Source organism: Oncorhynchus mykiss, chromosome 26 (assembly GCF_057628025.1).
Source record: "Oncorhynchus mykiss isolate SJ-2025 chromosome 26, ASM5762802v1, whole genome shotgun sequence".
Lineage (NCBI taxonomy): Eukaryota > Metazoa > Chordata > Actinopteri > Salmoniformes > Salmonidae > Oncorhynchus > Oncorhynchus mykiss.
Genome location: NC_143047.1, coordinates 33,507,188 through 33,534,883, shown reverse-complemented (window position 1 = coordinate 33,534,883; position 27,696 = coordinate 33,507,188). Strand labels below are relative to the sequence as shown.

The following is a 27,696-nucleotide window of genomic DNA, read 5'->3' as shown; positions in this document are numbered from 1 at the left end:
GGGAGATCCGAGCAGCATTAGTGACTCAGCATGTAGACTGAGAGAATCTGCCAGGACTGAGTGGGATGTGGGAGATCCGAGCAGCATTAGTGACTCAGCATGTAGACTGAGAGAATCTGCCAGGACTGAGTGGGATGTGGGAGATCCGAGCAGCATTAGTGACTCAGCATGTAGACTGAGAGAATCTGCCAGGACTGAGTGGGATGTGGGAGATCCGAGCAGCATTAGTGACTCAGCATGTAGACTGAGAGAATCTGCCAGGACTGAGTGGGATGTGGGAGATCCGAGCAGCATTAGTGACTCAGCATGTAGACTGAGAGAATCTGCCAGGACTGAGTGGGATGTGGGAGATCCGAGCAGCATTAGTGACTCAGCATGTAGACTGAGAGAATCTGCCAGGACTGAGTGGGATGTGGGAGATCCGAGCAGCATTAGTGACTCAGCATGTAGACTGAGAGAATCTGCCAGGACTGAGTGGGATGTGGGAGATCCGAGCAGCATTAGTGACTCAGCATGTAGACTGAGAGAATCTGCCAGGACTGAGTGGGATGTGGGAGATCCGAGCAGCATTAGTGACTCAGCATGTAGACTGAGAGAATCTGCCAGGACTGAGTGGGATGTGGGAGATCCGAGCAGCATTAGTGACTCAGCATGTAGACTGAGAGAATCTGCCAGGACTGAGTGGGATGTGGGAGATCCGAGCAGCATTAGTGACTCAGCATGTAGACTGAGAGAATCTGCCAGGACTGAGTGGGATGTGGGAGATCCGAGCAGCATTAGTGACTCAGCATGTAGACTGAGAGAATCTGCCAGGACTGAGTGGGATGTGGGAGATCCGAGCAGCATTAGTGACTCAGCATGTAGACTGAGAGAATCTGCCAGGACTGAGTGGGATGTGGGAGATCCGAGCAGCATTAGTGACTCAGCATGTAGACTGAGAGAATCTGCCAGGACTGAGTGGGATGTGGGAGATCCGAGCAGCATTAGTGACTCAGCATGTAGACTGAGAGAATCTGCCAGGACTGAGTGGGATGTGGGAGATCCGAGCAGCATTAGTGACTCAGCATGTAGACTGAGAGAATCTGCCAGGACTGAGTGGGATGTGGGAGATCCGAGCAGCATTAGTGACTCAGCATGTAGACTGAGAGAATCTGCCAGGACTGAGTGGGATGTGGGAGATCCGAGCAGCATTAGTGACTCAGCATGTAGACTGAGAGAATCTGCCAGGACTGAGTGGGATGTGGGAGATCCGAGCAGCATTAGTGACTCAGCATGTAGACTGAGAGAATCTGCCAGGACTGAGTGGGATGTGGGAGATCCGAGCAGCATTAGTGACTCAGCATGTAGACTGAGAGAATCTGCCAGGACTGAGTGGGATGTGGGAGATCCGAGCAGCATTAGTGACTCAGCATGTAGACTGAGAGAATCTGCCAGGACTGAGTGGGATGTGGGAGATCCGAGCAGCATTAGTGACTCAGCATGTAGACTGAGAGAATCTGCCAGGACTGAGTGGGATGTGGGAGATCCGAGCAGCATTAGTGACTCAGCATGTAGACTGAGAGAATCTGCCAGGACTGAGTGGGATGTGGGAGATCCGAGCAGCATTAGTGACTCAGCATGTAGACTGAGAGAATCTGCCAGGACTGAGTGGGATGTGGGAGATCCGAGCAGCATTAGTGACTCAGCATGTAGACTGAGAGAATCTGCCAGGACTGAGTGGGATGTGGGAGATCCGAGCAGCATTAGTGACTCAGCATGTAGACTGAGAGAATCTGCCAGGACTGAGTGGGATGTGGGAGATCCGAGCAGCATTAGTGACTCAGCATGTAGACTGAGAGAATCTGCCAGGACTGAGTGGGATGTGGGAGATCCGAGCAGCATTAGTGACTCAGCATGTAGACTGAGAGAATCTGCCAGGACTGAGTGGGATGTGGGAGATCCGAGCAGCATTAGTGACTCAGCATGTAGACTGAGAGAATCTGCCAGGACTGAGTGGGATGTGGGAGATCCGAGCAGCATTAGTTCATTTTTTTTTGTCACTGGTTATTTGGATGAATCAGGATTGGGAAAAGGCGATGCTTAAACTGATTCGCCTCGAGTGCATCGCACCTGTGCCCACACGGATCAGAAGGGGGGGCGGGGGGCTTTGCCTGAGAGTTTCCTTTTGCAACGGGGGGAGACTTGGCATTTGCTGGAAATTTACATTTCTAATACATATGAACACGCAGCTGACCAAATTATGTGAGATTTTACTTCTGCTTTAACAGAGATTACTGAACACAGGGATGAGCCTCCAGACAAATGTTTTCATTTGAGAAGTAGTCAATCTGACTGGGGCCATTGTGGTCAAAACGTTAAAGGCCCTGTCCAGTTAAAAACTTGATTTTCCTATGTTTTATATTTCCTCAAAATAAGGTTGGAATAATACTGTGAAATTGTGAAAATGATGATAATGCACTTTTAGTGTAAGACTGTACACTTATGGGCACACTAAATAAGGCCACTGGTCATCCCATTACAGAAATCTGTCTTGAATGGTAGTCATTGTGTTCTCATGTTTTATTACTAGATAGACCACAGCAAATACAGAGAAAGCAGCATACAAAGACATTCACTGACATTTTTTGAGGATTAACCTGTTTGAAACAAGTCTCTATTGTGATTGGACCATCCCTGGTTCTTACCTGGTGATGCAGGTGCGTGTACGCACAGAGGCCCCTCCCCCACATGAGCGCGAGCACACGGACCAGCCATTCCACGAGGCCCATTCGTTCCTGTAGTGCAGCTGGCGTCGGGCACGCGCTGAACGACCCTCTGAAGGACCCCACGCAGACACCTTGGAAGACTGAGACACAGAAGGTCAGAGGTCAACATAATTTATTGACGTAAACTAAACTAGACTATATTGATATATTTCTAATGGTTCACATACATTACAAACAGCACTCTGCATCAACTGATTATTCATTGATTCCTACAGAATTGATCCCAAAGGGCCAAGGCCATTAGCTTATTGGTTGGAGAATGGATTCTCTAGGGCCCCAATTATGATTCCTTAGAAGATACATCACTTTGGATTGAACGATTGACTGATTGATTTGGTCATTCAACAATACCCTTAGACAACAGTCAAATCAGTTTCCGTTATTACCACTCACACATTATGATTAAAGCAGTACCTTCATTCCAAATGATTGAGCATGAACATGAATTGCCAGAATAAATACAACAACTCTCTCCCCATTGTGGAGCTCTGGGCCCATGTTCATAAAGTTTGAGTTCATACCCGACTACATTTCAGACGCATACCAGATCTTACAATGCCTGGATAAGTATTTAACATATCACATTGTGTGTGTGTGTGTGTGTGTTTGTACACAACCTGCTACCTGTCAACAAGATCACCTTGGGGAAGCCAGTTGTTTAGTGCTGTATATAAAAGCTTCATCTCCATCACATAAATCTATTTCAAGAGTGTGTGTGTGTGTACCTGCACCCCTATGTGACAACTGTAAACACAGCCAAACAACAAAATGATGAGAGAACTAAACGGTTCATTTTCAAAAGCATTCCAGGGTTTCTCTGGAGGGGGATTTAAACTGTCAGTGATCCCTCTTATCTTTCATAGGGGAGCAGAGCATGGGCTTCAAAACCTTTCACTTACAGTACACATTATTATGTATCCCTCACTGACAAACATATCCACTTCTACTGAAAGCATTGCTGTGCACGTACGTGGTTGACACCTGTGCCGAAGGTGTGTGTTCACCCTGTCTGATTTCCTGGTTGGCTACTATTGGCCCAGTTTCAGATCAATCAGTTCCCTTGTTGTGCATAGCTGTAAGCAATATGTTTATATCCCCACCTATCTCTCTGAGAGCCCTAGCCCTGGGTGGAGTTTAGGCCATATTATTTGTATACTAATCAGGTATTTTCAGGTCAATGACGGGGAGTCACTAAAGGCCAAGTGAGTGGATTGGAAATCGGCCCCAAAATCTGCCTCTTTATAACTGACAGAGTCAGATTTCCCTCCGTTAAGGTTCAGGAGTGACTAGACTAGAGGACTACATTACACACACAATCATATTGTCCATGGCAGGGTGACCTGGGGTTACAACCACCGCCAGTTAAATTAGCATCGATAAAGTTGGCGATAGGAAGGCCCGGCATACTAGACTAATGAAAACAACCTCTGACCTTTCCAAACACCCCCCAATCCCCTTTATTACCCCCTTATCCCTCAATATATTCCGGGAGAGGTGATTGAAGGTAAGGTAGAGCGAATCAGGAATCCCCTTCATTTCTACAGAGTAAATAAGTCATATTTGTCTGAGCCAAAACAGCCCATAGGACAGGAGCCTAATCTATTTCTATAGTGTGAGGCAGCTTGGTGACCACCCCTTGGACATGCTAGTCTGTCGCAGGGCCTGACCCCCAAACTATCTCCCTACTGCTGTGTGCCAAGCAGAGAGCCCTCGTTTCTAGAGTCTTTGCTACGACTCGACCTGGAAACAAACCCACAACCTTACAATCTCTTCTTGAACTCCCAAGTAGTTCAGCAGTCTAAGGCACTGCATCTCAGTGCAATAGTCCCTGGTTTCGAATCCAGGCTGTCACATCTGTCCGTGATTGGGAGTCCCATAGGGCGGCACACAATTGGCCCAGCGTCGTCTGGGTTTGGCTGGGGTAGGCCGTCAATTGTAAATAAGAATTTGTTCTTAACTGACTTGCCATAAGACCTCTGAATTGAACGCTCTCAGAGTGGCTTATAGGTAATCAGGTTGACCTGGCTACCAGAATGGATGGACATCTCAGGGTAGGAGTGCTGATCTAAGATCAGGTCCCCCGTCTATGTGATCTTATTCATTGGGATTCAAAAAGGGAAGACGGGTCCTAAATTAGCACTAGGTTTACTTAGATGTTAGACTAGATTGTCGATTTGTGGCTGTAGGAACATGCACATAAACTAATCCCAGAGAAGATTCAGGAGAACAGAACTGTGCTGATCTAGGATCAGTTTTGCCTTGTAGATAGAATATTCGTACATGGACAGGACATCGTGGATCAACAGTCCTACTCATACAGAATATGAAGCAGATACAAAACGTCGTTCACACCATTTCTATTCACACCTTTATGAAGACTAAATCATATTATTGGTAACCATGGTAGTTATCAAGGTAGATTGTTGTTTTTCAAGTGTATCATTTTGATGCATCTGAATGACTCAGGTAAGACTCTGGTAAGAATAAATACTTCCACAAATTTGAATTGTTGTTTGTGTAACATAGTGGATGGATAAAGCACAGGGGAGCAGCATGATACAGTGTGCTGGCCTTTCTTTATACATCGTGCATTATTGCCCAGCACCTGGTTCATGGTCTCGTGATGAGGTAGCCCTGCCTGCGACTTCAAAATCAATGTCAAGTGTCTAACATTGTACTCCCTGTTCACTCATGAGTGTGTGGCCAGGCAAGTCTCCAACTCAATCATCAAGTTTGCTGACGACACAACCGTGGTAGGCCTGATTACCAACAATGACGAGACGGCCAACAGGGAGGAGGTGAGAGACCTGGTGGAGTGGTGCCAGGAAAACAACCTCTCCCTTAACGTCAACAAAATGAAGGAGCTGATCGTAGACTACAGGAGACAGCAGAGAGCACACCCCCATCCACATCGATGGAGAGGGTAAAATGTTTCATGTTCCTCGGCGTGCACATCACTGGTGACCTGAAATGGTCCCTTCACACAGACAGACAGTGTGGTGAAGAAGGCGCAACAGCACCTCTTCAACATCAGGAGGCTGAAGAAATTTGGCTTGGCCCCTAAGACCCTCACAAACTTGCACCACTGAGAGCATCCTGTCGGGCTGTATCACCGCCTGGTACGGCAATCACATCGCCCGCAACTGCAGGGCTCTCCAGAGGATGGTGTAGTCAGCCCAATGCTTCATCAGGGACACATTGCCTGCTCTCCAGGACATCTACAGCACCCAGTGTCAAAGGAAGGCCAAGAAGATCAAGGACCCCAGCCCCCCGAGACATGGCCTGTTCATCCCGCTACCGTCTAGAAGGAGGAGACAGTACAGGTGCATCAAGAGACTGGGACCATCAAATCTGGGATCGAGAGGCACAGTCACTACTAGCCGGCCTCAGCCCAGTACCCTGCTCTGTACCTAAGACACGGTCACTAGCCGGCTACAACCGGGTTATCTACCCCACACCTTAGAGATCACTGCCCTATGTGCATAGAGTCATTGAACACTGATCACTTTAATAATGTTTACATACTGTTTTACCTAATTAACATCTATATAGTGTATTCTAGTCATGGCTCATCCTATATAACTACTGCTATACACACCTTTCTATTCACATACTGTCCATATTGTCTACACACATCATTCACATACATCTACAGGGGCTTCAGAAAGTATTCATACCCCTACATTTTGTTGTGTTAAAAAGTGGGATTAAATGTGTTTAGTAATAATTTTTTTCTTAAATGATCTAAACAAAATACTCTATAATCTTGATTTCCTGTTGTGTTTTTAATGTATTTGTTATATCTTGTTTATTATTTGTGTACTTGTTTGACATGATACTGCATTGTTAGGAGCTAGTGACTTAAGCATTTCGCTGCAACCTCTATAAAATATGCAACCAATACACTTTGATTTGAGACTTTGGTCTCTACCGTGGGTGAGCCGGGTTCAGATCCCTCCCATGACATGATTTCACCTTAGTTGACTTCAAGAGTTTGGCACATGCCTACCTTAGTCAGACAAACACCTGTAAAGTGCTCCATTTGATCACTCCCCTTTTCACCATAACCCAGTCAGAGGAATGACACGGATGATTGGCTGACGGTTGACGGACATGGCTGGGCAATGGTTGACTGTCTCAGCCACCGGAGGGTTTTTGTGTGTGTGCGAGTTAGTGAGTGAGTGAGTGAGTGAGTGAATGAGTGAGTGAGTGAGTGAGTGAGTGAGTGAGTGAGTGAGTGAATGAGTGAGTGTGAGAGAGAGAGAGAGAGAGAGAGAGAGAGAGAGAGAGAGAGAGAGAGTGAAAGAGTGAAAGAGTGAAAGAACAAAAGAAAGAGTCCAGGACCAAGAGATGGTGTTAACAAGGCTGTAAATTCAACCTCAAGTTCAGTTTTGCTGCCACATTTTAAACCGGTCTGTCTGTGCGTCAATGTCAGGAGGAGGTCTGTGTGGGGGAGTGTGAGGGGTGTGTGTACGTGTGTCAGGAAAGCCTCTTTACCCTCAGGCTCTCCCTGACAACCAGACAAACAGTGATGAAAGATGGCCGCTCCGCTTGAAGGAGAAGCAAGGGGCAACACAGCAATTAGAGAGTGCCCAGATGGGAGAGAGATGGAGAGCAACTACCAGCCCTATAGGAACATGCCGCCATCCCCGCCTCCATTAGCAGGCTAAACGCTACACAAACATTCCAATCAGCTCCTTTCTTCCAGAACCTCAGAACCTCAATCGCCGTGCCAGCTGGACCCCTCATCACATCTGATACTAGTTGGAGCACTTTGATTTCTATATTATCTAAATGACCTGGATTTTCCTCAGGGAAACACTGGAGAACAGGGATTTGTGTCCCAAATGGCACCCTATTCCTTATATAGGCCACTACTTTTGACCAGGGCCCATAGGGTTAGGGTTAATAGTGCACTATATAGGGAATAGGGTGCCATTTGGTACACAAACTTTCTTTGCACAGATTAGAGCATCAGACTAATCAGGCCCTGTTCTCAGACCTGTTTCTGCTGTCTTGCCAACTCCTATGGTCATTGTCAAGCCAATAGGAGTTGGCAAGAATGCACAAACAGATCTGGGAGCAGGCTACTGAATGAGGTCTGTGAGTTTATAAAGCTTCCAGCCAGGATGGGTTCAATTCCATTTCAGGGGGTTGATTGGAAATGTCCCATTAATGTAGCATTGTTTCATGAGTTGACTCAAAACCGTGGGCATCCAGTCAGTAGGTGTTGAGGTGAATCCAAACATTCTTGTCTGAGGTTTCCAAAAGCTTTCCTAGCGAAAGTGTTAATTTTCATTATTTAGTAGTGTTATCTTGACAACATGAAATCACACGCTCGCAGAACAGTTAAGTGCTTAATTTGACAAATTCTGTTCATTCACACATATACTGTATAATTGTTACTCTCTCGCGACTGTGCAGCAGGGCTGTGGAGAGAAATAAGAAACTTCTTTAGCGACGTGAAACCCAGCCCTCAGCAGGCGCTGTGGACATGTCTATCAGTGTTAAAACCTCTTACAGCTCCCCCCCTACTTTGTGCAATTTCCACCTGAAGACATACCCAAATCTAACAGCCTGTAGCTCAGGCACAGAACCAAGGATATGCATATTCTTGGTACCATTTGACAGAAAACACTCTGAAGTTTGTGTACATGTGAATTGAATGTAGGAGAATATAACACAATAGATCTGGTTTAGATAAAACAATGAAGGAAACCATACGTTTTATATTTTTATTGTTGTATCATCTTTAAAAGGAACAAGATAAAACAAACATTCAGATAGGATGATGGGGACAATGTCAGTGAAAAATATATGAGGGCAACAGTACTTGTGCAAAGTTTCAGAATGATAACTTACAAAATGAGTGTGCTACATGACATTTATCATGAAGTCACCCAGGTGTCCCACACAAGTAGCCCAAATGTACCCAAGTGGCCAAATTGGTGAAGGTATACATTTTGAAACAAATAACTATATACAAAATACCAAAATGGTATTCTAACACCCCCCCCCCCCCCCCTCTCCCAAAGAATTGAGAAAAAAAATGGAGAAAAAAAAAAAAGATTGATTAATGAGGTGTGCTGGAGAAGGGAGTGAAGAACCAACTTACGCTGGGCTGGGAGGACAGGTAGACGGCAGAGACCAGCAGGCAGATGAAGGTCAGAGCCTGGCAGAGAGACAACCTCCTGGAGACAGAGACAATAAACAACCTCAGTCAGTTACACACCCAGCTTTTCTCCATACCAATCACACCCTCACATCGATAAAAACAACCCCGATTAAATCAGAGAGAGAGAGAGAGAGAGAGAGAGAGAGAAATGAGAGGGGACAGCCAGAGAGAGGGAGGTGAGAGAGAGAGGGAGGTGAGAGAGAGAGGGAAAGTGAAAGACAAAGAGAGAGAGTGGGGAGGAGGGAGAGAGAAGAGACTTTTGATGGTCTTTATTGACAAATCCTCACTTACAGAAGTAAAAAAAAAACAAGAGACATCCTCACAGTAGTTAAACACACAGAGACAGAGAGACAGAGACAAAGACAGACACAGAAAGAGATCTTCACAGTAGTTAAAACACACAGAGACAGAGAGACAGAGACAAAGACAGACACAGAAAGAGACATCCTCACTGAGTTCAAGACAGAGACACAGAGAGAAAGGCAGAGATACAGAGACAGAAGGACAAAGAAATCAGGAAATTTATTAAATTCAAGCTATATGTTGTAATATCTAAGCAAGATTCCTGATGTTGTGCATATGTGAATGGCACTAGCCCAAGTGCACCCTTGGAGAGGTAGAGTGGTACATTTGTAGTGGAGATATCCATCTTGTGGGCAGACATGACAGGCCAGATGGAAATAGCAAGCAAAAGAGAGAGAGAGAGAAAGACAGACACAAACAGATAGAAAGTGGGACAGTGAGAGAGCCCAATCGGGAGACAATGAGAGAGAGAGAGAGAGAGAGAGAGAGAGAGAGAGAAGCGAGAGAAAGAAACCCATCGGGAGACAATGAGAGACCCATCGAGAGAGAGAGAGACAGTCAGACGGCTGAGACCAGCAGGCAGATGAAGGTCAGAGTCTGTGGCGACCTAAATGCCAGAACTGAACAAGAACCTGGCACCCTCAGCACACAGCGGAACAAACACCTGCCTAGAAGTGACAGCATTCCCTCCCCCATATGCCCCTATGACAACATAACCAACAAAAACTGGTCACAACTCCTGCAGATCTGTCACACGCTGGGACTCCTATGGTTGTTACACTTACAGCTCATCTCTTGGCAGTAGTACTGTAGACTACTTTATCACTGACCTCAACCCAGAGTCTCTCAGAGCGTTCATCACATTGACACCCCTATCAGATCATAGCAAATGAACAGAGCAATACTCAATCATGAGGCATCAAAGCCAAAGGAACTCAGTAATATTAAGAAATGCTATAGATGGAAGGAATGTACTGTGGACACCTACCAAAAAACAATTAGGCAATAACAAATGCAATACCTTCTAGGCAACTTCCTGGACATAGTGAAGGTTATAGTGAAGGTGTAAATTTGTCAGTAGAAAATGTTAACAGTATATTTGACCTCTCAGCTTCCCTATCTAATCCCCAAAAAATCAAAACAGAAAACTGAAGAAAATGAACAACAATGACAAATGGTTTGATGAAGAATGCAAAAACCTAAGAAATAAATTGAGAAATCTGTCCAACCAAAAACATAGAGACCCAGAAAACCTGAGTCTACGCCTTCACTATGGTGAATCACTAAAACAATACAGAATTACACTATGGAAAAAGAAGGAACAGCAGGTCAGAAATCAGCTCAATGTAATTGAAGAATCCATAGACTAACCACTTCTGGGAAAATTAGAAAACACTAAACAACACGAATAATTATCTATCCAAATGGAGATGTATGGGTAAACCACTTCTCCATTCTTTTTGGCTCTATAACAAAGAGCAAAAACATATACATGATCAAATAGAAATCTTAGAATTAACTATTAAAGACTACCAGAACCCACTGGATTCTCCAATTACCTTGAATAAGCTACAGGACAAAATAAAAACCCTCCAACCCAAAAAGGCACGTGGTGTTGATGGTATCCTCAATGAAATGATCAAATATACAGACAACAAATTTCAATTGGTTATACTTAAATTGTTAACATCATCCTTAGCTCTGGAATCTTCCCCAATATTCGCAACCAAGGATTGATAACCCCAATCCACAAAAGTGGAGACAAATTTGACCCCAATAACTACCGTGGGACATGCGTCAACAGCAACCTTGGGAAAAGCCTCTGCATTATCATTAACAGCCGACTCATACATTTCCCCAGTGAAAACAATGTACTGAGCAAATGTCAAATGGCCTTTTTACCAAATTAACAAACGACAGACCACATATTCACGCTGCACATCCTAATTGACAAACAAACCAAAACAAAGGCAAAGTCTTCTCATGTTGATTTAAAAAAAGACTTTGACTCAATTTGGCATGAAGGTCTGCTATACAAATTGATGGAGGCACGTGGTGATTGGGAAGAAAACATACAACATTATAAAATCCATGTACACAAACAACAAGTGTGCGGTTAAAATAGGCAAAAAACACACATCTTCCCACAGGGCCGTGGGGTGAGACAGGGATGCAGCACAAGCCCCACCCTCTTCAAAAATGTTATCAACGAATTGGCGAGTGCACTAGAATAAAAGTCTGCAGTACCCTGCCTCACCCAACTAGAATCTGAAGTCAAATGTCTGTTTGCTGATGATCTGGTGCTTCTGTCACCAACCAAGAAGGGCCTACAGCAGCACTTAGATCTTCTGCACAGATTCTGACAGACCAGGGCCCTGACAGTAAATCTCTAAGACCAAAATAATGGTGTTCCAAAAAAGGTCCAGTCGCCAGGACCACAAATATAAATTCCATCTAGACACCGTTGCCCTAGAGCACACAAACTATACATACCTTGGCCTAAACATCAGCACCACAGGTAACTTTCACAAAGCTCTGAACGATCTGAGAGACATGGCAAGAAGGGCATTCTATTCCATCAAAAGGAAGATAAAATTTGACATACCAATTAGGATCTGGCTAAAAATACTTAAAATATCAGTTATAGAACCCATTGCCCTTTATGGTTGTGAGGTCTGGGGTCCGCTCACCAACCAATAATTCACAAAATGGGACACACACCAAATTGAGACAACGTAAAACTTAAAACATCAAATAATTCTGCTCTGCATGAATTGTTTGATGTTTTAAGTTTTACGTTGTCTCAATTTGGTGTGTGTCCCATCTACCCACAGCACCACCAGGGTTCAGCCACCTCCCACCATCATCATTAACTCTCTCTCCCACAGCACCACCAGGGTTCAGTCACCTCCCACCATCATTAACTCCCTCTCCCACAGCACCACCAGGGTTCAGCCACCTCTCACTATCATTAACTCTCTCTCCCGCAGCACCACCAGGGTCCAGCCACCTCTCACCATCCTCATTAACTCTCTCTCCCACAGCACCACCAGGGTCCAGCCACCTCCCACCATCATCATTAACTCTCTCTCCCACAGCAGCACCAGGGTTCAGCCACCTCCCACCATCATCATTAACTCTCTCTCCCACAGCACCACCAGGGTTCAGCCACCTCCCACCATCATCATTAACTCTCTCTCCCACAGCACCACCAGGGTTCAGCCACCTCTCACCATCATTAACTCTCTCTCCCACAGCAGCACCAGGGTTCAGCCACCTCCCACCATCATCATTAACTCTCTCTCCCACAGAAGCACCAGGGTCCAGCCACCTCCCACCACCATCATTAACTCTCTCTCCCACAGCAGCACCAGGGTTCAGCCACCTCTCACCATCATTAACTCTCTCTCCCACAGCAGCACCAGGGTTCAGCCACCTCCCACCATCATCATTAACTCTCTCTCCCACAGCACCACCAGGGTTCAGCCACCTCCCACCATCATCATTAACTCTCTCTCCCACAGCACCACCAGGGTTCAGCCACCTCTCACCATCATTAACTCTCTCTCCCACAGCAGCACCAGGGTTCAGCCACCTCCCACCATCATCATTAACTCTCTCTCCCACAGAAGCACCAGGGTCCAGCCACCTCCCACCACCATCATTAACTCTCTCTCCCACAGAAGCACCAGGGTTCAGCCACCTCTCACCATCATTAACTCTCTCTCCCACAGCAGCACCAGGGTTCAGCCACCTCTCACCATCATTAACTCTCTCTCCCACAGCAGCACCAGGGTTCAGCCACCTCCCACCACCATCATTAACTCTCTCTCCCACAGAAGCACCAGGGTTCAGCCACCTCTCACCATCATTAACTCTCTCTCCCACAGCACCACCAGGGTTCAGCCACCTCCCACCATCATCATTAACTCTCTCTCCCACAGCAGCACCAGGGTCCAGCCACCTCCCACCATCATCATTAACTCTCTCTCCCACAGCACCACCAGGGTTCAGCCACCTCCCACCATCATCATTAACTCTCTCTGCCACAGCAGCACCAGGGTCCAGCCACCTCCCACCATCATCATTAACTCTCTCTCCCACAGCAGCACCAGGGTCCAGCCACCTCTCACCATCATTAACTCTCTCTCCCACAGCAGCACCAGGGTCCAGCCACCTCCCACCATCATCATTAACTCTCTCTCCCACAGCAGCACCAGGGTCCAGCCACCTCCCACCATCATTAACTCTCTCTCCCACAGCACCACCAGGGTTCAGCCACCTCCCACCATCATCATTAACTCTCTCTCCCACAGCACCACCAGGGTTCAGCCACCTCCCACCATCATCATTAACACTCTCTTCCACAGCCCCACCAGGGTTCAGCCACCTCCCACCATCATCATTAACTCTCTCTCCCACAGCACCACCAGGGTTCAGCCACCTCCCACCATCATCATCATTAACTCTCTCTCCCACAGCACCACCAGGGTTCAGCCACCTCCCACCATCATCATTAACTCTCTCTCCCACAGCACCACCAGGGTTCAGCCACCTCTCACCATCATTAACTCTCTCTCCCACAGTACCACCAGGGTTCAGCCACCTCTCACCATCATCATTAACTCTCTCTCCCACAGCACCACCAGGGTTCAGCCACCTCCCACCATCATCATTAACTCTCTCTCCCACAGCACCACCAGGGTTCAGCCACCTCTCACCATCATTAACTCTCTCTCCCACAGTACCACCAGGGTTCAGCCACCTCCCACCATCATCATTAACTCTCTCTCCCACAGCACCACCAGGGTTCAGCCACCTCCCACCATCATCATTAACTCTCTCTCCCACAGCACCACCAGGGTCCAGCCACCTCCCACCATCATCATTAACTCTCTCTCCCACAGCAGCACCAGGGTTCAGCCACCTCCCACCATCATCATTAACTCTCTCTCCCACAGCACCACCAGGGTCCAGCCACCTCCCACCATCATCATTAACTCTCTCTCCCACAGCACCACCAGGGTTCAGCCACCTCCCACCATCATCATCATTAACTCTCTCTCCCACAGCACCACCAAGGTTCAGCCACCATCATCATTAACTCTCTCTCCCACAGCACCACCAGGGTTCAGCCACCTCCCACCATCATCATTAACTCTCTCTCCCACAGCACCACCAGGGTTCAGCCACCTCTCACCATCATTAACTCTCTCTCCCACAGTACCACCAGGGTTCAGCCACCTCCCACCATCATCATTAACTCTCTCTCCCACAGCACCACCAGGGTTCAGCCACCTCCCACCATCATCATTAACTCTCTCTCCCACAGCACCACCAGGGTTCAGCCACCTCTCACCATCATTAACTCTCTCTCCCACAGTACCACCAGGGTTCAGCCACCTCCCACCATCATCATTAACTCTCTCTCCCACAGCACCACCAGGGTTCAGCCACCTCCCACCATCATCATTAACTCTCTCTCCCACAGCACCACCAGGGTCCAGCCACCTCCCACCATCATCATTAACTCTCTCTCCCACAGCAGCACCAGGGTTCAGCCACCTCCCACCATCATCATTAACTCTCTCTCCCACAGCACCACCAGGGTCCAGCCACCTCCCACCATCATCATTAACTCTCTCTCCCACAGCACCACCAGGGTTCAGCCACCTCCCACCATCATCATCATTAACTCTCTCTCCCACAGCACCACCAAGGTTCAGCCACCATCATCATTAACTCTCTCTCCCACAGCACCACCAGGGTTCAGCCACCTCCCACCATCATCATTAACTCTCTCTCCCACAGCAGCACCAGGGTTCAGCCACCTCTCACCATCATCATTAACTCTCTCTGCCACAGCACCACCAGGGTTCAGCCACCTCCCACCATCATTAACTCCCTCTCCCACAGCACCACCAGGGTTCAGCCACCTCCCACCATCATCATCATCATTAACTCTCTCTCTCACAGCACCAGGGTCCAGCCACCTCTCACCATCATTAACTCTCTCTCCCACAGCACCAGGGTCCAGCCACCTCTCACCATCATTAACTCTCTCTCCCACAGCACCACCAGGGTCCAGCCACCTCCCACCATCATCATTAGCTCTCTCTCCCACAGCACCACCAGGGTTCAGCCACCTCTCACTATCATTAACTCTCTTTCCCACAGCACCACCAGGGTTCAGCCACCTCCCACCATCATTAACTCTCTCTCCCACAGCACCACCAGGGTTCAGCCACCTCCCACCATCATTAACTCTCTCTCCCACAGCAGCACCAGGGTTCAGCCACCTCCCACCACCCATGACTGTAACACACAACTATTCTCAAATGTAAGAACTGAGTGTATTTGTACGTGTGTGTACCCATGCGGATGTGTAGTGGATATGTTTTCCCAATGCCCTAGAAACGCTAATTCAGTCAAAATAAACAACGTGTGTGTGTGTGCCAGCTACCTACCTTATTTAACCTTAGGTTTATACATGTAGGTCAATTAAGAACAAATTCGTATTTACAATGAAGACCTGTCTGCAGTGGCAGAGATGGAAGCAGTACAGGGCCTTAGGTTCCATAGCCTTTTTATACCATTCAGCCTATGACTGCTTATCAAACACATGATACTGCTGATAAAGGACCTTGTCTGTCAAAACGCTCCTCCTATAATCAATAGAATGGAGCCAAACATATTGTAAACATGTGTTTGGTACCCCTCTATTCCTGCCATTACAATGAGCCTGTCCTCCTAAAGCTCCCCCCACCAGCCTCCTCTGCTGTACAGTTCCCTTCGTTCTTTAGTCATGTTTATTTATTTGAATGCTCCATCTGGATATGTTTGGAGATACTCTCTTTTCAATGTGTATGACTGTTAGCACAACTGTATGTCTTGAGCAGCCACTGCCAGTCAGTCTACTCCCTGTCTGTCCTTATTAAACCGTCTACATTCACCTCAAGGATGCTCCGACGATAACCCGAGACCACACACTTAATTTGAGTCGTTACACCCACATGCACACTGGTTATGCGCACACAAACAAGCACATACACAGGATATCTGTACTTCATCCTCTCCCTGGCTGACACACACAGTCACTCTGACTCATCAAAGGCTTTAGTGTGTTTTCTCAGAAATGCCTCCTCAGAAATGGTTGGAAACCCCCCCTCTATAAAGGCTTCCTGGTACTGATTTGTTTAGTGCTAACTAACTACTGTTAGTCCATCTGTAAGGAGAGTTGCACAAGTCAAGTGGGTCTGATTTGTCATTTGAGAAATAGCACATGAGTACGTAGCACATGAGTACGTCCCTTATGTATTTCCTACATATGGCTCTGGTAAGAAATGGTGCACTATGGGCCCAATAAATAGAATAGGGTCCCATTTGGGGCGACACTCATACCATTTGTCCAAGTCTCAGTATTAGAGACCACTAGGGTACGTTAATGTTAGATCTCTAGCACCAAAACAAGCTCATCCAGGCCCACCCACTCAGATTGAGCAAAAAATGAATATGCCCTTTAATTTCCAGTGTTCCAAACAGGACATTATTTGTCTTTTTATCTAAACATGCAAACACCATCAGATAGAATTGACAGCATGCAGTGCACTTTGTTAGTAAGATTTGATTAAATATAACAGAACTCATGACCTGGGGTGACATTCATTCTCACAGGACGGGTTGCCAAAAATAACTAACTGAAAGCCACACCCCCAATAAACCACAAATATGACTGCATTGAGGCATACAGTGCATTCGGAAAGTATTCAAACCCTTGAACTTTTTACACATTTCCCAGACTCTTGAACTTTTTCCACATTCCACAGCCAATTTCAAAAATGTATTTAAATGTTTTTTTTCCCCTCAATCTACACACAATAGCCTATAATGATGAAGCAAAAACTGTTTTAAAAAGTTTTGCTAATAAAAAAAAAAAATCTATTTAAACTGAAATGTATATTTACATAAATATTCAGACCCTTTACTCAGTACTTTCTTGAAGCACCTTTGGCAGTTATTACAGACTCGAGTCTTCTTGGATATGACTTTCCCATTCTTCTCTGCAGATCCTCTCAAGCTCCGTCAGGTTGGATGGGGAGCGTCGTTGTAGAGCAATTTTCAGGTCTCTCCAGAGATGTTCAACCGGGCACTGGCTGGACCACTCAAGAGCATTCAGAGACTTGTCCTGAAGTCATTCCTGCATTGTCTTGGCTCTGTGCTTAGGGTCAATGTCCTGTTGGAAGCTGAACCTTTGCCCCAGTCTGAGGTCCTGAGCGTTCTGGAGAAGGTTTTCATCAAGGAGCTCTCTGTACTTTGTTCCATTCATCTTTCCCTTGATCCTGACAAGTCTCCCAGTCCCTGCCACTAAAAACCCTCCCCACAGCATGATGCTGCCACCACCATGTTTCACCGTAGGGATGGTGCCAGGTTTCCGCCAGACGTGACGCTTGGCATTCAGGCCAAAGAGTTCAATTTGGTTTCATCAGACTGGATAATTTTGTTTCTCATGGTCTGAGAGAGTCTTTAGGTGCCTTTTGCCAAACTCAAAGCAGACTGTCATGTGCCTTTTACTGAGGTGTGGCTTCCGTCTGGCCACTCTACCATAAAGGCCTTCAATGCAGCTGACATTTTTTGGTACCCTTCCCCAGATCTGTGCCTCAACACAATCCTGTCTAAGAGCTCTAGGGACAATTCCTTCGACCTTATGGCTTGGTTTTTGCTCTGACATGCACTGTCAAATGTGGGATCTTATATTGACTGGTGTGTATCTTTCCAAATCATGTCCAATTTACCACAGGTGGACTCCAATCAAGTTGAAGAAACAACTCAAAGATGATCAATGGATCAACAGGATGCACCTGAGCTCAATTTCAAGTCTCATAGCAAAGGGTCTGAATACTTATGTAAATAAGGATTTTTTTAATATACATTTGAGAACATTTCTAAAAACCTGTTTATGGGGTGTTGTGTGTAGATTGATGAGGAAAAATAATAATTTCCTCCATTTTAGAACAAGGCTGTAAGGTAACAAAATGTGGAAAAAGTCAAGGAGTCTGAATACTTTTCGAATGCACTGAATGTTACTGTGCTTTTATGGCTACAGTATATGCATCATACCAGTGCCTAATTTGTTTATTTGGCAAACAAGACAGCTCATAATCCACATACATTTCTGCAAGCCCACCCACCAATGAATTTCTGGCTATGCCAATGCGAGGAACCATGTTTTTTCCTGGGTCTCCCTTCAGTGTATTTGGTTCTTCCCATGTAATGATATGTCATTTAGCAGACACTTTTATCAAAAGCAACTAAAAGTAGTGCATTGATACATTTTGTATGGGTAGAAAGAACACAGCGGGAATCAAACCCACAATCCTGGCATTGCAAGTGCCATGCTCTACCAACTGAGCCACACACACATCCCTTTCCCTTTCCCTACGCGTTCTGTTTGTTCTCCCTGTCTTCTCCCGCTCCCTCTTTCTTATCTGTAACAAGTTTGTAAACACACATCTGGGCCAAAAGCTCTGTTTGGCAGAGTTCCAGGTCAGTAGTCGCCCTGTCCAATTAAACGATACACATCTCCCTCACATTCCACTGAGCAGCCCTTCTACTAGGGAAGCCTGGGGAAGTCTGGGTTTGCTGGTGTTGGCCTGGAGCAGCTAGTGCAGCCTGGGGAAGCTGGTGCTGGCCTGGAGCTAAGGAAGGCTGAGGGAACATGGGATGGAGTTGGGGGAATCTGGGCTTGGGGACACTGAGTTGGTACAATGCTGGGAAAGGCTGGGGAAGTGGGGGAGTCTGGGTTGAGACTTAGGGAGGTTGCAGCATGCTGGGCTGGGGATAGGATAGACCGGGGGAAGACTTGGGGAGTTAGGGCTGGTGAAGGTTGGGGGAAAACTAAACTAGGGCTAAGGAAAAACTAGGCTAGGCTGGGCTGGGGATAGCTGGGCTGGGACTAGGGGAAGGAGAGACTGGGGTTAGCTGGGCTGGCGCTAGGAGAGACTGGGGGTAACTGGGCTGGAGCTAGGAGAGACTGGGTCTAGGAGAGACTGGGGGTAGCTGGGCTGGGGCTAGGGCAGACTGGGTCTAGGAGAGACTGGGGGTAACTGGGCTGGAGCTAGGAGAGACTGTGTCTAGGAGAGACTGGGGGTAGCTGGGCTGGAGCTAGGAGAGACTGGGTCTAGGAGAGACTGGGGTTAGCTGGGCTGGGGCTAGGGCAGACTGGGTCTAGGAGAGACTGGGGGTAGCTGGGCTGGGGCTAGGGCAGACTGGGTCTAGGAGAGACTGGGGGTAGCTGGGCTGGGGCTAGGGCAGACTGGGTCTAGGAGAGACTGGGGGTAGCTGGGCTGGAGCTAGAAGAGACTGGGTCTAGGAGAGACTGGGGGTAGCTGGGCTGGGGCTAGGGCAGACTGGGTCTAGGAGAGACTGGGGGTAGCTGGGCTGGGGCTAGGGCAGACTGGGTCTAGGAGAGACTGGGGTTAGCTGGGCTGGAGCTAGGAGAGACTGGGTCTAGGAGAGACTGGGGTTAGCTGGGCTGGGGCTAGGGCAGACTGGGTCTAGGAGAGACTGGGGGTAACTGGGCTGGAGCTAGGAGAGACTGGGTCTAGGAGAGACTGGCGTTAGCTGGGCTGGGGCTAGGGCAGACTGGGTCTAGGAGAGACTGGGGGTAGCTGGGCTGGAGCTAGGAGAGACTGGGTCTAGGAGAGACTGGGGGTAGCTGGGCTGGGTCTAGGGCAGACTGGGTCTAGGAGAGACTGGGTCTAGGAGAGACTGGGGGTAGCTGGGCTGGGGCTAGGAGAGACTGGGTCTAGGAGAGACTGGGGTTAGCTGGGCTGGGGCTAGGGCAGACTGGGTCTAGGAGAGACTGGGTCTAGGAGAGACTGGGGGTAGCTGGGCTGGGGCTAGGAGAGACTGGGTCTAGGAGAGACTGGGGGTAACTGGGCTGGAGCTAGGAGAGACTGGGTCTAGGAGAGACTGGGGTTAGCTGGGCTGGGGCTAGGGCAGACTGGGTCTAGGAGAGACTGGGTCTAGGAGAGACTGGGGGTAGCTGGGCTGGGGCTAGGAGAGACTGGGTCTAGGAGAGACTGGGTCTAGGAGAGACTGGGGGTAGCTGGGCTGGAGCTAGGAGAGACTGGGTCCAGGAGAGACTGGGGGTAGCTGGGCTGGGGAAAGAGGAAAAAGAAGCAAAAACCAAACTTATGGAGGGGAAGTGTAGCAGTATGCCGGATACAAGATAAAATGTACCGCAAATCATTCAGAACATATTGAGCCGTACCCAAAACTACATGCTGGACCTTTTATGCCTCCTCCATTTTCCCCAGGTCGCAGGGAGCCTGTCTGGCCACTGTTTGCCCCCTAATCACAGAGGCCCTACTGGAGGTCAACAACAGCTCCTCCTGCGTCTCATTAAGCCAATGGTAGCACATTAGAGCAGGGCTCAGGGGAAGGCAGGGGGAAATGGCTTTAAACATTATGAGACAAGTTGTTTATTTTGACTGAATTAGTCTTTCTATGGCATTGGGAAAACATACCCATTACCCATCGACATGGGTGTACACACACACACACACACACACACACACACAAAGTCAGTGCCAAAGACAGTGTGAGAAAGCAGTTGGTGCTGCCTTCATGGTGATGGGTATTCCACACAATCTCCATTAAACCTGTGACTCATATGAAACCATAGCCAAGAATCCAACTATTCAGGCTGCATCTATGTGTCTCTTTTCATGAAATAGATATTGCATTATTCAGTTTAATACACCAAATGGCCTATAAATGTTGTTTTTAACCAAGGTTATTTATTTGCTATAGGACAGTAGTACTTTATGATGTTAGCGACCCATGAATACTGGAGGTGATGCGGAAGCAGTGGATCACTGCGTCTGTAGTGTTAGTGTGCAGGCATTTGGGTTTATTTAAGCAGACCTTTTCACCAAGTATCTACATATAATGGATGTAACCCGTCACAACATTACCATTCTTTCTTATACAGTATATGTATATATTTTTAAAGGTATTTTTCAGATTTTACTGAAGAGAGAGAGGGAGGATGACAGTAGGTTGTATGAAAGGGCAGTAGGCCGGTATCCAACCCATCCTGACACCGTAGATCTGTGAGGCTGTGGCATTGCCACTAGTCCAGCCAGACCACCATTGCCATTATTTAAATACATTTGCTAATATCACACACAGGCTGAAACTGTTCCACCCACCTGTCTGGCACGAGTACAAGAGAGAGAAGAGAGTTCAGAACCCTCATTAAAAAATGACAAAAAAAACGTCATCCCCACCCACCACCCTACATTTCTCCCCATATTTTGGTTCAGCTGTAATATGGTTGACCTCACACACCCTTGTTTTAATTCACTCCAGAAAACACAGCTCTCGCTCTCTCGTCATTTTTATGCTGTTATCTCGGAGATTACTGCCATAACTGTGCACTGATTACTAGAGTGTATTGCAGGTTAGAATGTGCCCTTTGGCCCTCTAACGCAGTGGGCACCATGTCATAGGGACAAAGATTTGAGGACAATAAAGTGCCACTGACACGGCCCGCAACCAAAACATGCGGACTCTCCTTCACTGCAGCCGAGGTGAGTGAAACATTTAAACGTGTTAACCCTCGCAAGGCTGCAGGCCCAGACAGCATCCCCAGCCGCGCCCTCAGAGCATGCGCAGACCAGCTGGCTGGTGTGTTTACGGACATATTCAATCGATCCCTATCCCAGTCTGCTGTTCCCACATGCTTCAAGAGGGCCACCATTGTTCCTGTTCCCAAGAAAGCTAAGGTAACTGAGCTAAACGACTACCGCCCCGTAGCACTCACTTCCGTCATCATGAAGTGCTTTGAGAGACTAGTCAAGGACCATATCACCTCCACCCTACCTGACACCCTAGACCCACTCCAATTTGCTTAACGCCCAAATAGGTCCACAGACGATGCAATCTCAACCACACTGCACACTGCCCTAACCCATCTGGACAAGAGGAAAACCTATGTGAGAATGCTGTTCATCGACTACAGCTCAGCATTTAACACCATAGTACCCTCCAAACTCGTCATCAAGCTCGAGACCCTGGGTCTCGACCCCGCCCTGTGCAACTGGGTACTGGACTTCCTGACGGGCCGCCCCCAAGTGGTGAAGGTAGGTAACAACATCTCCACCCCACTGATCCTCAACACTGGGGCCCCACAAGAGTGCGTTCTGAGCCCTCTCCTGTACTCCCTGTTCACCCACGACTGCGTGGCCACGCACGCCTCCAACTCAATCATCAAGTTTGCGGACGACGGCCTCCCGGGTGGCGCAGTGGTTAAGGGCGCTGTACTGCAGCACCAGCTGTGCCATCAGAGTCCCTGGGTTCGCGCCCAGGCTCTGGGTTCGGCCGCGACCGGGAGGTCCGTGGGGCGACGCACAATTGGCCTAGCGTCGTCCGGGTTAGGGAGGGCTTGGTCGGTAGGGATGTCCTTGTCTCATCGCGCACCAGCGACTCCTGTGGCGGGCCGGGCGCAGTGCGCACTAACCAAGGTTGCCAGGTGCACGGTGTTTCCTCCGACACATTGGTGCCGCTGGCTTCCGGGTTGGATGCGCGCTGTGTTAAGAAGAAGTGCGGCTGGTTGGGTTGTGTATCGGAGGACGCATGACATTCAACCTTCGTCTCTCCCGAGCCCGTACGGGAGTTGTAGTGATGAGACAAGATAGTAGCTACTACAACAATTGGATACCACGAAATTGGGGAGAAAAAGGGGTAAAAATAAAAAAAAATTTAAAAAAGGTTGCGGACGACACAACAGTGGTAGGCTTGATTACCAACAACGACGAGACGGCCTACAGGGAGGAGGTGAGGGCCCTCGGAGTGTGGTGTCAGGAAAATAACCTCACACTCAACGTCAACAAAACTAAGGAGATGATTGTGGACTTCAGGAAACAGCAGAGGGAACACCCCCCTATCCACATCGATGGAACAGTAGTGGAGAGGGTAGTAAGTTTTAAGTTCCTCGGCGTACACATCACAGACAAACTGAATTGGTCCACCCACACAGACAGCATCGTGAAGAAGGCGCAGCAGCGCCTCTTCAACCTCAGGAGGCTGAAGAAATTTGGCTTGTCACCAAAAGCACTCACAAACTTCTACAGATGGCTGTATCACCGCCTGGTACGGCAACTGCTCCGCCCACAACCGTAAGGCTCTCCAGAGGGTAGTGAGGTCTGCACAACGCATCACCGGGGGCAAACTACCTGCCCTCCAGGACACCTACACCACCCGATGTCACAGGAAGGCCATAAAGATCATCAAGGACAACAACCACCAGAGCCACTGCCTGTTCACCCCGCTATCATCCAGAAGGCGAGGTCAGTACAGGTGCATCAAAGCTGGGACCGAGAGACTGAAAAGCAGCTTATATCTCAAGGCCATCAGACTGTTAAACAGCCACCACTAACATTGAGTGGCTGCTGCCAACACACTGACTCAACTCCAGCCACTTTATTAATGGGAATTGATGGGAATTGATGTAAAATATATCACTAGCCACTTTAAACAATGCTACTTAATATAATGTTTACATACCCTACATTATTTATCTCATATGTATACGTATATACTGTACTCTATATCATCTACTGCATCTTTATGTAATACATGTATCACTAGCCACTTTAAACTATTCCACTTTGTTTACATACTCATCTCATATGTATATACTGTACTCGATACCATCTACTGCATCTTGCCTATGCCGCTCTGTACCATCACTCATTCATATATCTTTATGTACATATTCTTTATCCCTTTACACTTGTGTGTATAAGGTAGTATTTTTGGAATTGTTAGCTTGATTACTTGTTGGTTATTACTGCATTGTCGGAACTAGAAGCACAAGCATTTCGCTGCACTCGCATTAACATCTGCTAACCATGTGTATGTGACAAATAAAATTTGATTTGATTTGGTACCGGTACCCCTGTATATAGCCTCGTTATTGTGTTACTTTGTATTATTTTTTACTTGAGTTTATTTGCTAAATATTTTCTTAACTCTTCTTGAACTGCACTGTTGGTTAAGGGCTTGTAAGTAACCGTTTCACAGTAAGGTCCAGTAAATGCCTGTTGTATTTGGCGCATGTGACAAATAAAGTTTGATTTGATTTGAAAGATTAAAAACACCAGGAAATCAACTCAAAGCATTCCCACGCATAATATAAAGACGCGTGATCATATACAAATGTAAGCCAGGTTTGAAATTATTATGTTTTAATCAAATATTATATCTGTTTGGGCAAATTATTTGCAATTCCTGTATGTTCCGACCATCGGCTGAAGAAGAAACAATAGTCCGGCAGCGGAATCTATACTTAACAAAAATATTAAACATAACATGCAACATTTCAAAGATTTTACTGAGTTACAGTTCATATAAGGAAATCAGTCAATTTAAATAAATTCATTAGGCCCTAATCTATGGATTTCACACAACTTGGAAGGGGATAGGCCCACCCAATGGGGAGCCAGACACAGCCAATCAAAATGAGTTTTTTCCCCCACAAAATATAATTATTACAGACAGAAATACTCCTCAGCACCGTGGTTACACGTGTTCTGCAGTTGTGAAGCCAGTTGGAGGTATTGCCAAATTATCAAAAAATATGTTGGAGGCAGTTTATGGTAGAGAAATTAAATTTCAATTCTAGAGCAACAGCTCTGGTGGACATTCCTGCAGTCAACATGCCAATTGCACACTCCCTCAAAACTTGAGACATCTGTGGCATTGTGTTGTGAGACAGAACTGCTCATTTTAAAGTGGCCACCCCACCTGTGTAATGATCATTCTGTTCAATCAGCAAACATTTTTTAGAGAAATAAGCATTTTGTGTGTATGGAACATTTCTGGGATTTTTTATTTCAGTGCATGAAACATGGGACCAACACTTATACATGTCGCGTTTATATTTATGTTCGGTGTAGTTGATGATCCCTGGTGTAGGCCATCGTTTCCCAACACATCTTCAGGGACCCCAAGACTGGACATTTTGGTTCCAGCCCAGAATGAACACACCTGATTCAACCAATCAAGGCAAGGGCTTGGTGATTAGATTCACTAGTTGAATCAGATGTGTTATTGCTGGTCTAGAACTAAAATGCGCAGGGCATGGGTTCCTAAACCAACGGATTTCTGTAAAACACTGGTCAGGCCTGGTGGTTCCTAAGGCCAGGATTAAATGTGAAACCTCCCTATGACACTTGACATTTAAAGGGAATTTCCAAATGAGCTGACATCTGCTGTGTTTACCTTGAATTTAATCTCCGCAACACGTTAACATTGTGCTTGTAGGCAACCTGCCAATCAGATTGAATCCTGGCCTAAACTGTTTTGTGCTATGACCCAACTATACTCTTGAATGTATGCAGCTGTGCCAGAGCTACCAAAAGGTTTCTATGGGAACAGGGTGCTTTTCTGGGTAAACATAACAATAAAACTGGGTAAAGAAAACAATAAAAATGACAGCTACACCCTATGACTGCAACAATGATATATTCAGTTCATTTTGCGTTAGCTTTTACATTTGTATTTATTTATTTTTACAAAAGAGCACCATGGAGTTAACGGACTACGTCGGCGTCATCTGTAGCTTCTGAATGATCCACCAAGTGAACAAAAGACAGTGTCTCTAGCCAGTCCCCCTCCTCCATGACCCACAGGGACTTAGCAGTGACCCACTAGTTGGTGAACACTGGTTTAAAAAGAGATTCTCTGGTACTTTTTGCATAGTTCTCAGCTAGTAGTTCTGAAAGTAGCACTCACGAGACAGAAGTGGTCCCTGAAAATTGCGTACTAAGTCACATATGTACAGATATGTGCACCACATCATTGCGCTCTCTCTTGCTTTGCTATGTGTGCATCTTGCTCGCTGTCGCTCAAATGGCAATGGGCGAAAGCTCATTGGCTGGAACTTGAATTGCTAGGAGGCTGGCCCACGTGGGGGAAAATGTAGGGTAAATAGTGCCACAGCTTTTAGTAAACAGTCACTTTCAAACTAGGGGTTTCACAGCTAATTGAGTTAAGACAATTCTGCATGTATGAACACATCGACACATCCAGCGCAGTCTGGGAGGATTAAAACAATACTTACTAGTGGCCAGTGTTCCAGAGCTTGCCTTCAAGGCCTGGTGGACGCATATAGACTAGGTACTTCAGTAAATAGAGTTGAATAGACTAAAAAAACATGACCTTTGAACCCTAAATCTGAACAGACTATTAATGGGCGGGAACAATGAGACACTCACGGTCAGGCAATGATCCTGGTCAGGGATTAGCCCAATCAATGAGGCAACAATTCATCATTGCACGAGTCATGAAGCACTTAAAGGGTCGATCCATGGGTATACCTTAATCCAAAATGAATGACAACAATTAGCACCATATAATGAATTTGTTTCAGTTGAGGCAGGAAACTGGATCAACACAACTGATGGTGTGGGACAAGGCTTTTGACTAACTTTGACTTTGTGTAATGCCCCTTTAAGCAACATAAGGAGTTTAAGACATTTACTTTGAAAAGCAGTGCTGAGTATTGACCAAATGCATTATGTTTAATGTGATGCTATTCTAAAGACAGAGGTTGCTGTTTAAACTAATCCCACACCTTAGTTGTGTCTTGGGGTCTCTGACCATTGCTCCTAGAACTCAAAGATACTCCTCTGTTCCTCTACTGCCTGACTGGCTGCACCATCGTTCTCCTTCTCAGGACAAACAGACGAAATCTCTTGACATTGTCATACCTCTTGGATTATGAGCTTATCTTTTCACATTTTACTGAGACCGACCGTCCGTCTGATCCAGTCTGGCTGGCCATCTACGGTCATGCTCTTCCTCAGCCAGCTCCAACATTTGGATCTGCTGACATGGTGAATAACACCAGGGTCGTGTTCAGTAGGGAAAGCAACTGAACATTTTCTAAAATGTTTTGCAATGCCAAATGAAAATGTGCGTTTCTTTGTCAAGTTCAGGTAGCCCCTGCCTGTTTCGGTCTGTTTTCTTTTGTTTGGTGCCTAATGAATATGACCTGATCTCCTTTTAGGTCACTGCCAAACACATTAGAACACCATTTTTCCACCAACACTTCCTCCACTGAGAATTGAAAATACACCAATACACTTGGTACACTTGGTATACACTTGGTTTTCACTGTGGAATTAGTCTGGTCAAATCAAATCCAATTGTATTGGTCACATGCACATGGTTAGCAGATGTTAATGCGAGTGTAGGGAAATGCTTGTGCTTCTAGTTCCAACCGTTCAGTAATATCTAACAAGTAATCTAACAATTTCACAACAACTACCTTATACACACAAGTGTAAAGGAATTAATAAGAATATGTATATAGAAATACAGTGCCTTGCGAAAGTATTCGGCCCCCTTGAACTTTGCGACCTTTTGCCACATTTCAGGCTT

At 46.6% G+C, this 27,696-nt stretch overlaps 1 protein-coding gene across 5 annotated transcripts in view; it reads right to left on the bottom strand.

Annotated features, from left to right (window-relative positions):
• LOC110506161 (ADAMTS-like protein 5) overlaps positions 1-27,696 on the bottom strand; it is a 70,912-nt gene that overhangs the window by 29,215 nt on the left and 14,001 nt on the right. For all 5 annotated transcript variants that reach the window (XR_016492325.1, XR_016492326.1, XM_090222788.1 and 2 more), the window contains exons 2-3: positions 8,881-8,956; positions 2,685-2,845 (exon numbers count right to left, since the gene is read on the bottom strand). Coding sequence is in view for 3 of the 5 variants with exons in the window: in XM_090222788.1 (XP_090078914.1) it covers positions 2,685-2,845; positions 8,881-8,956 (237 nt within the window). In the remaining 2 variants the exon portion in view is untranslated. The remainder of the gene's footprint in view (positions 1-2,684; positions 2,846-8,880; positions 8,957-27,696) is intronic.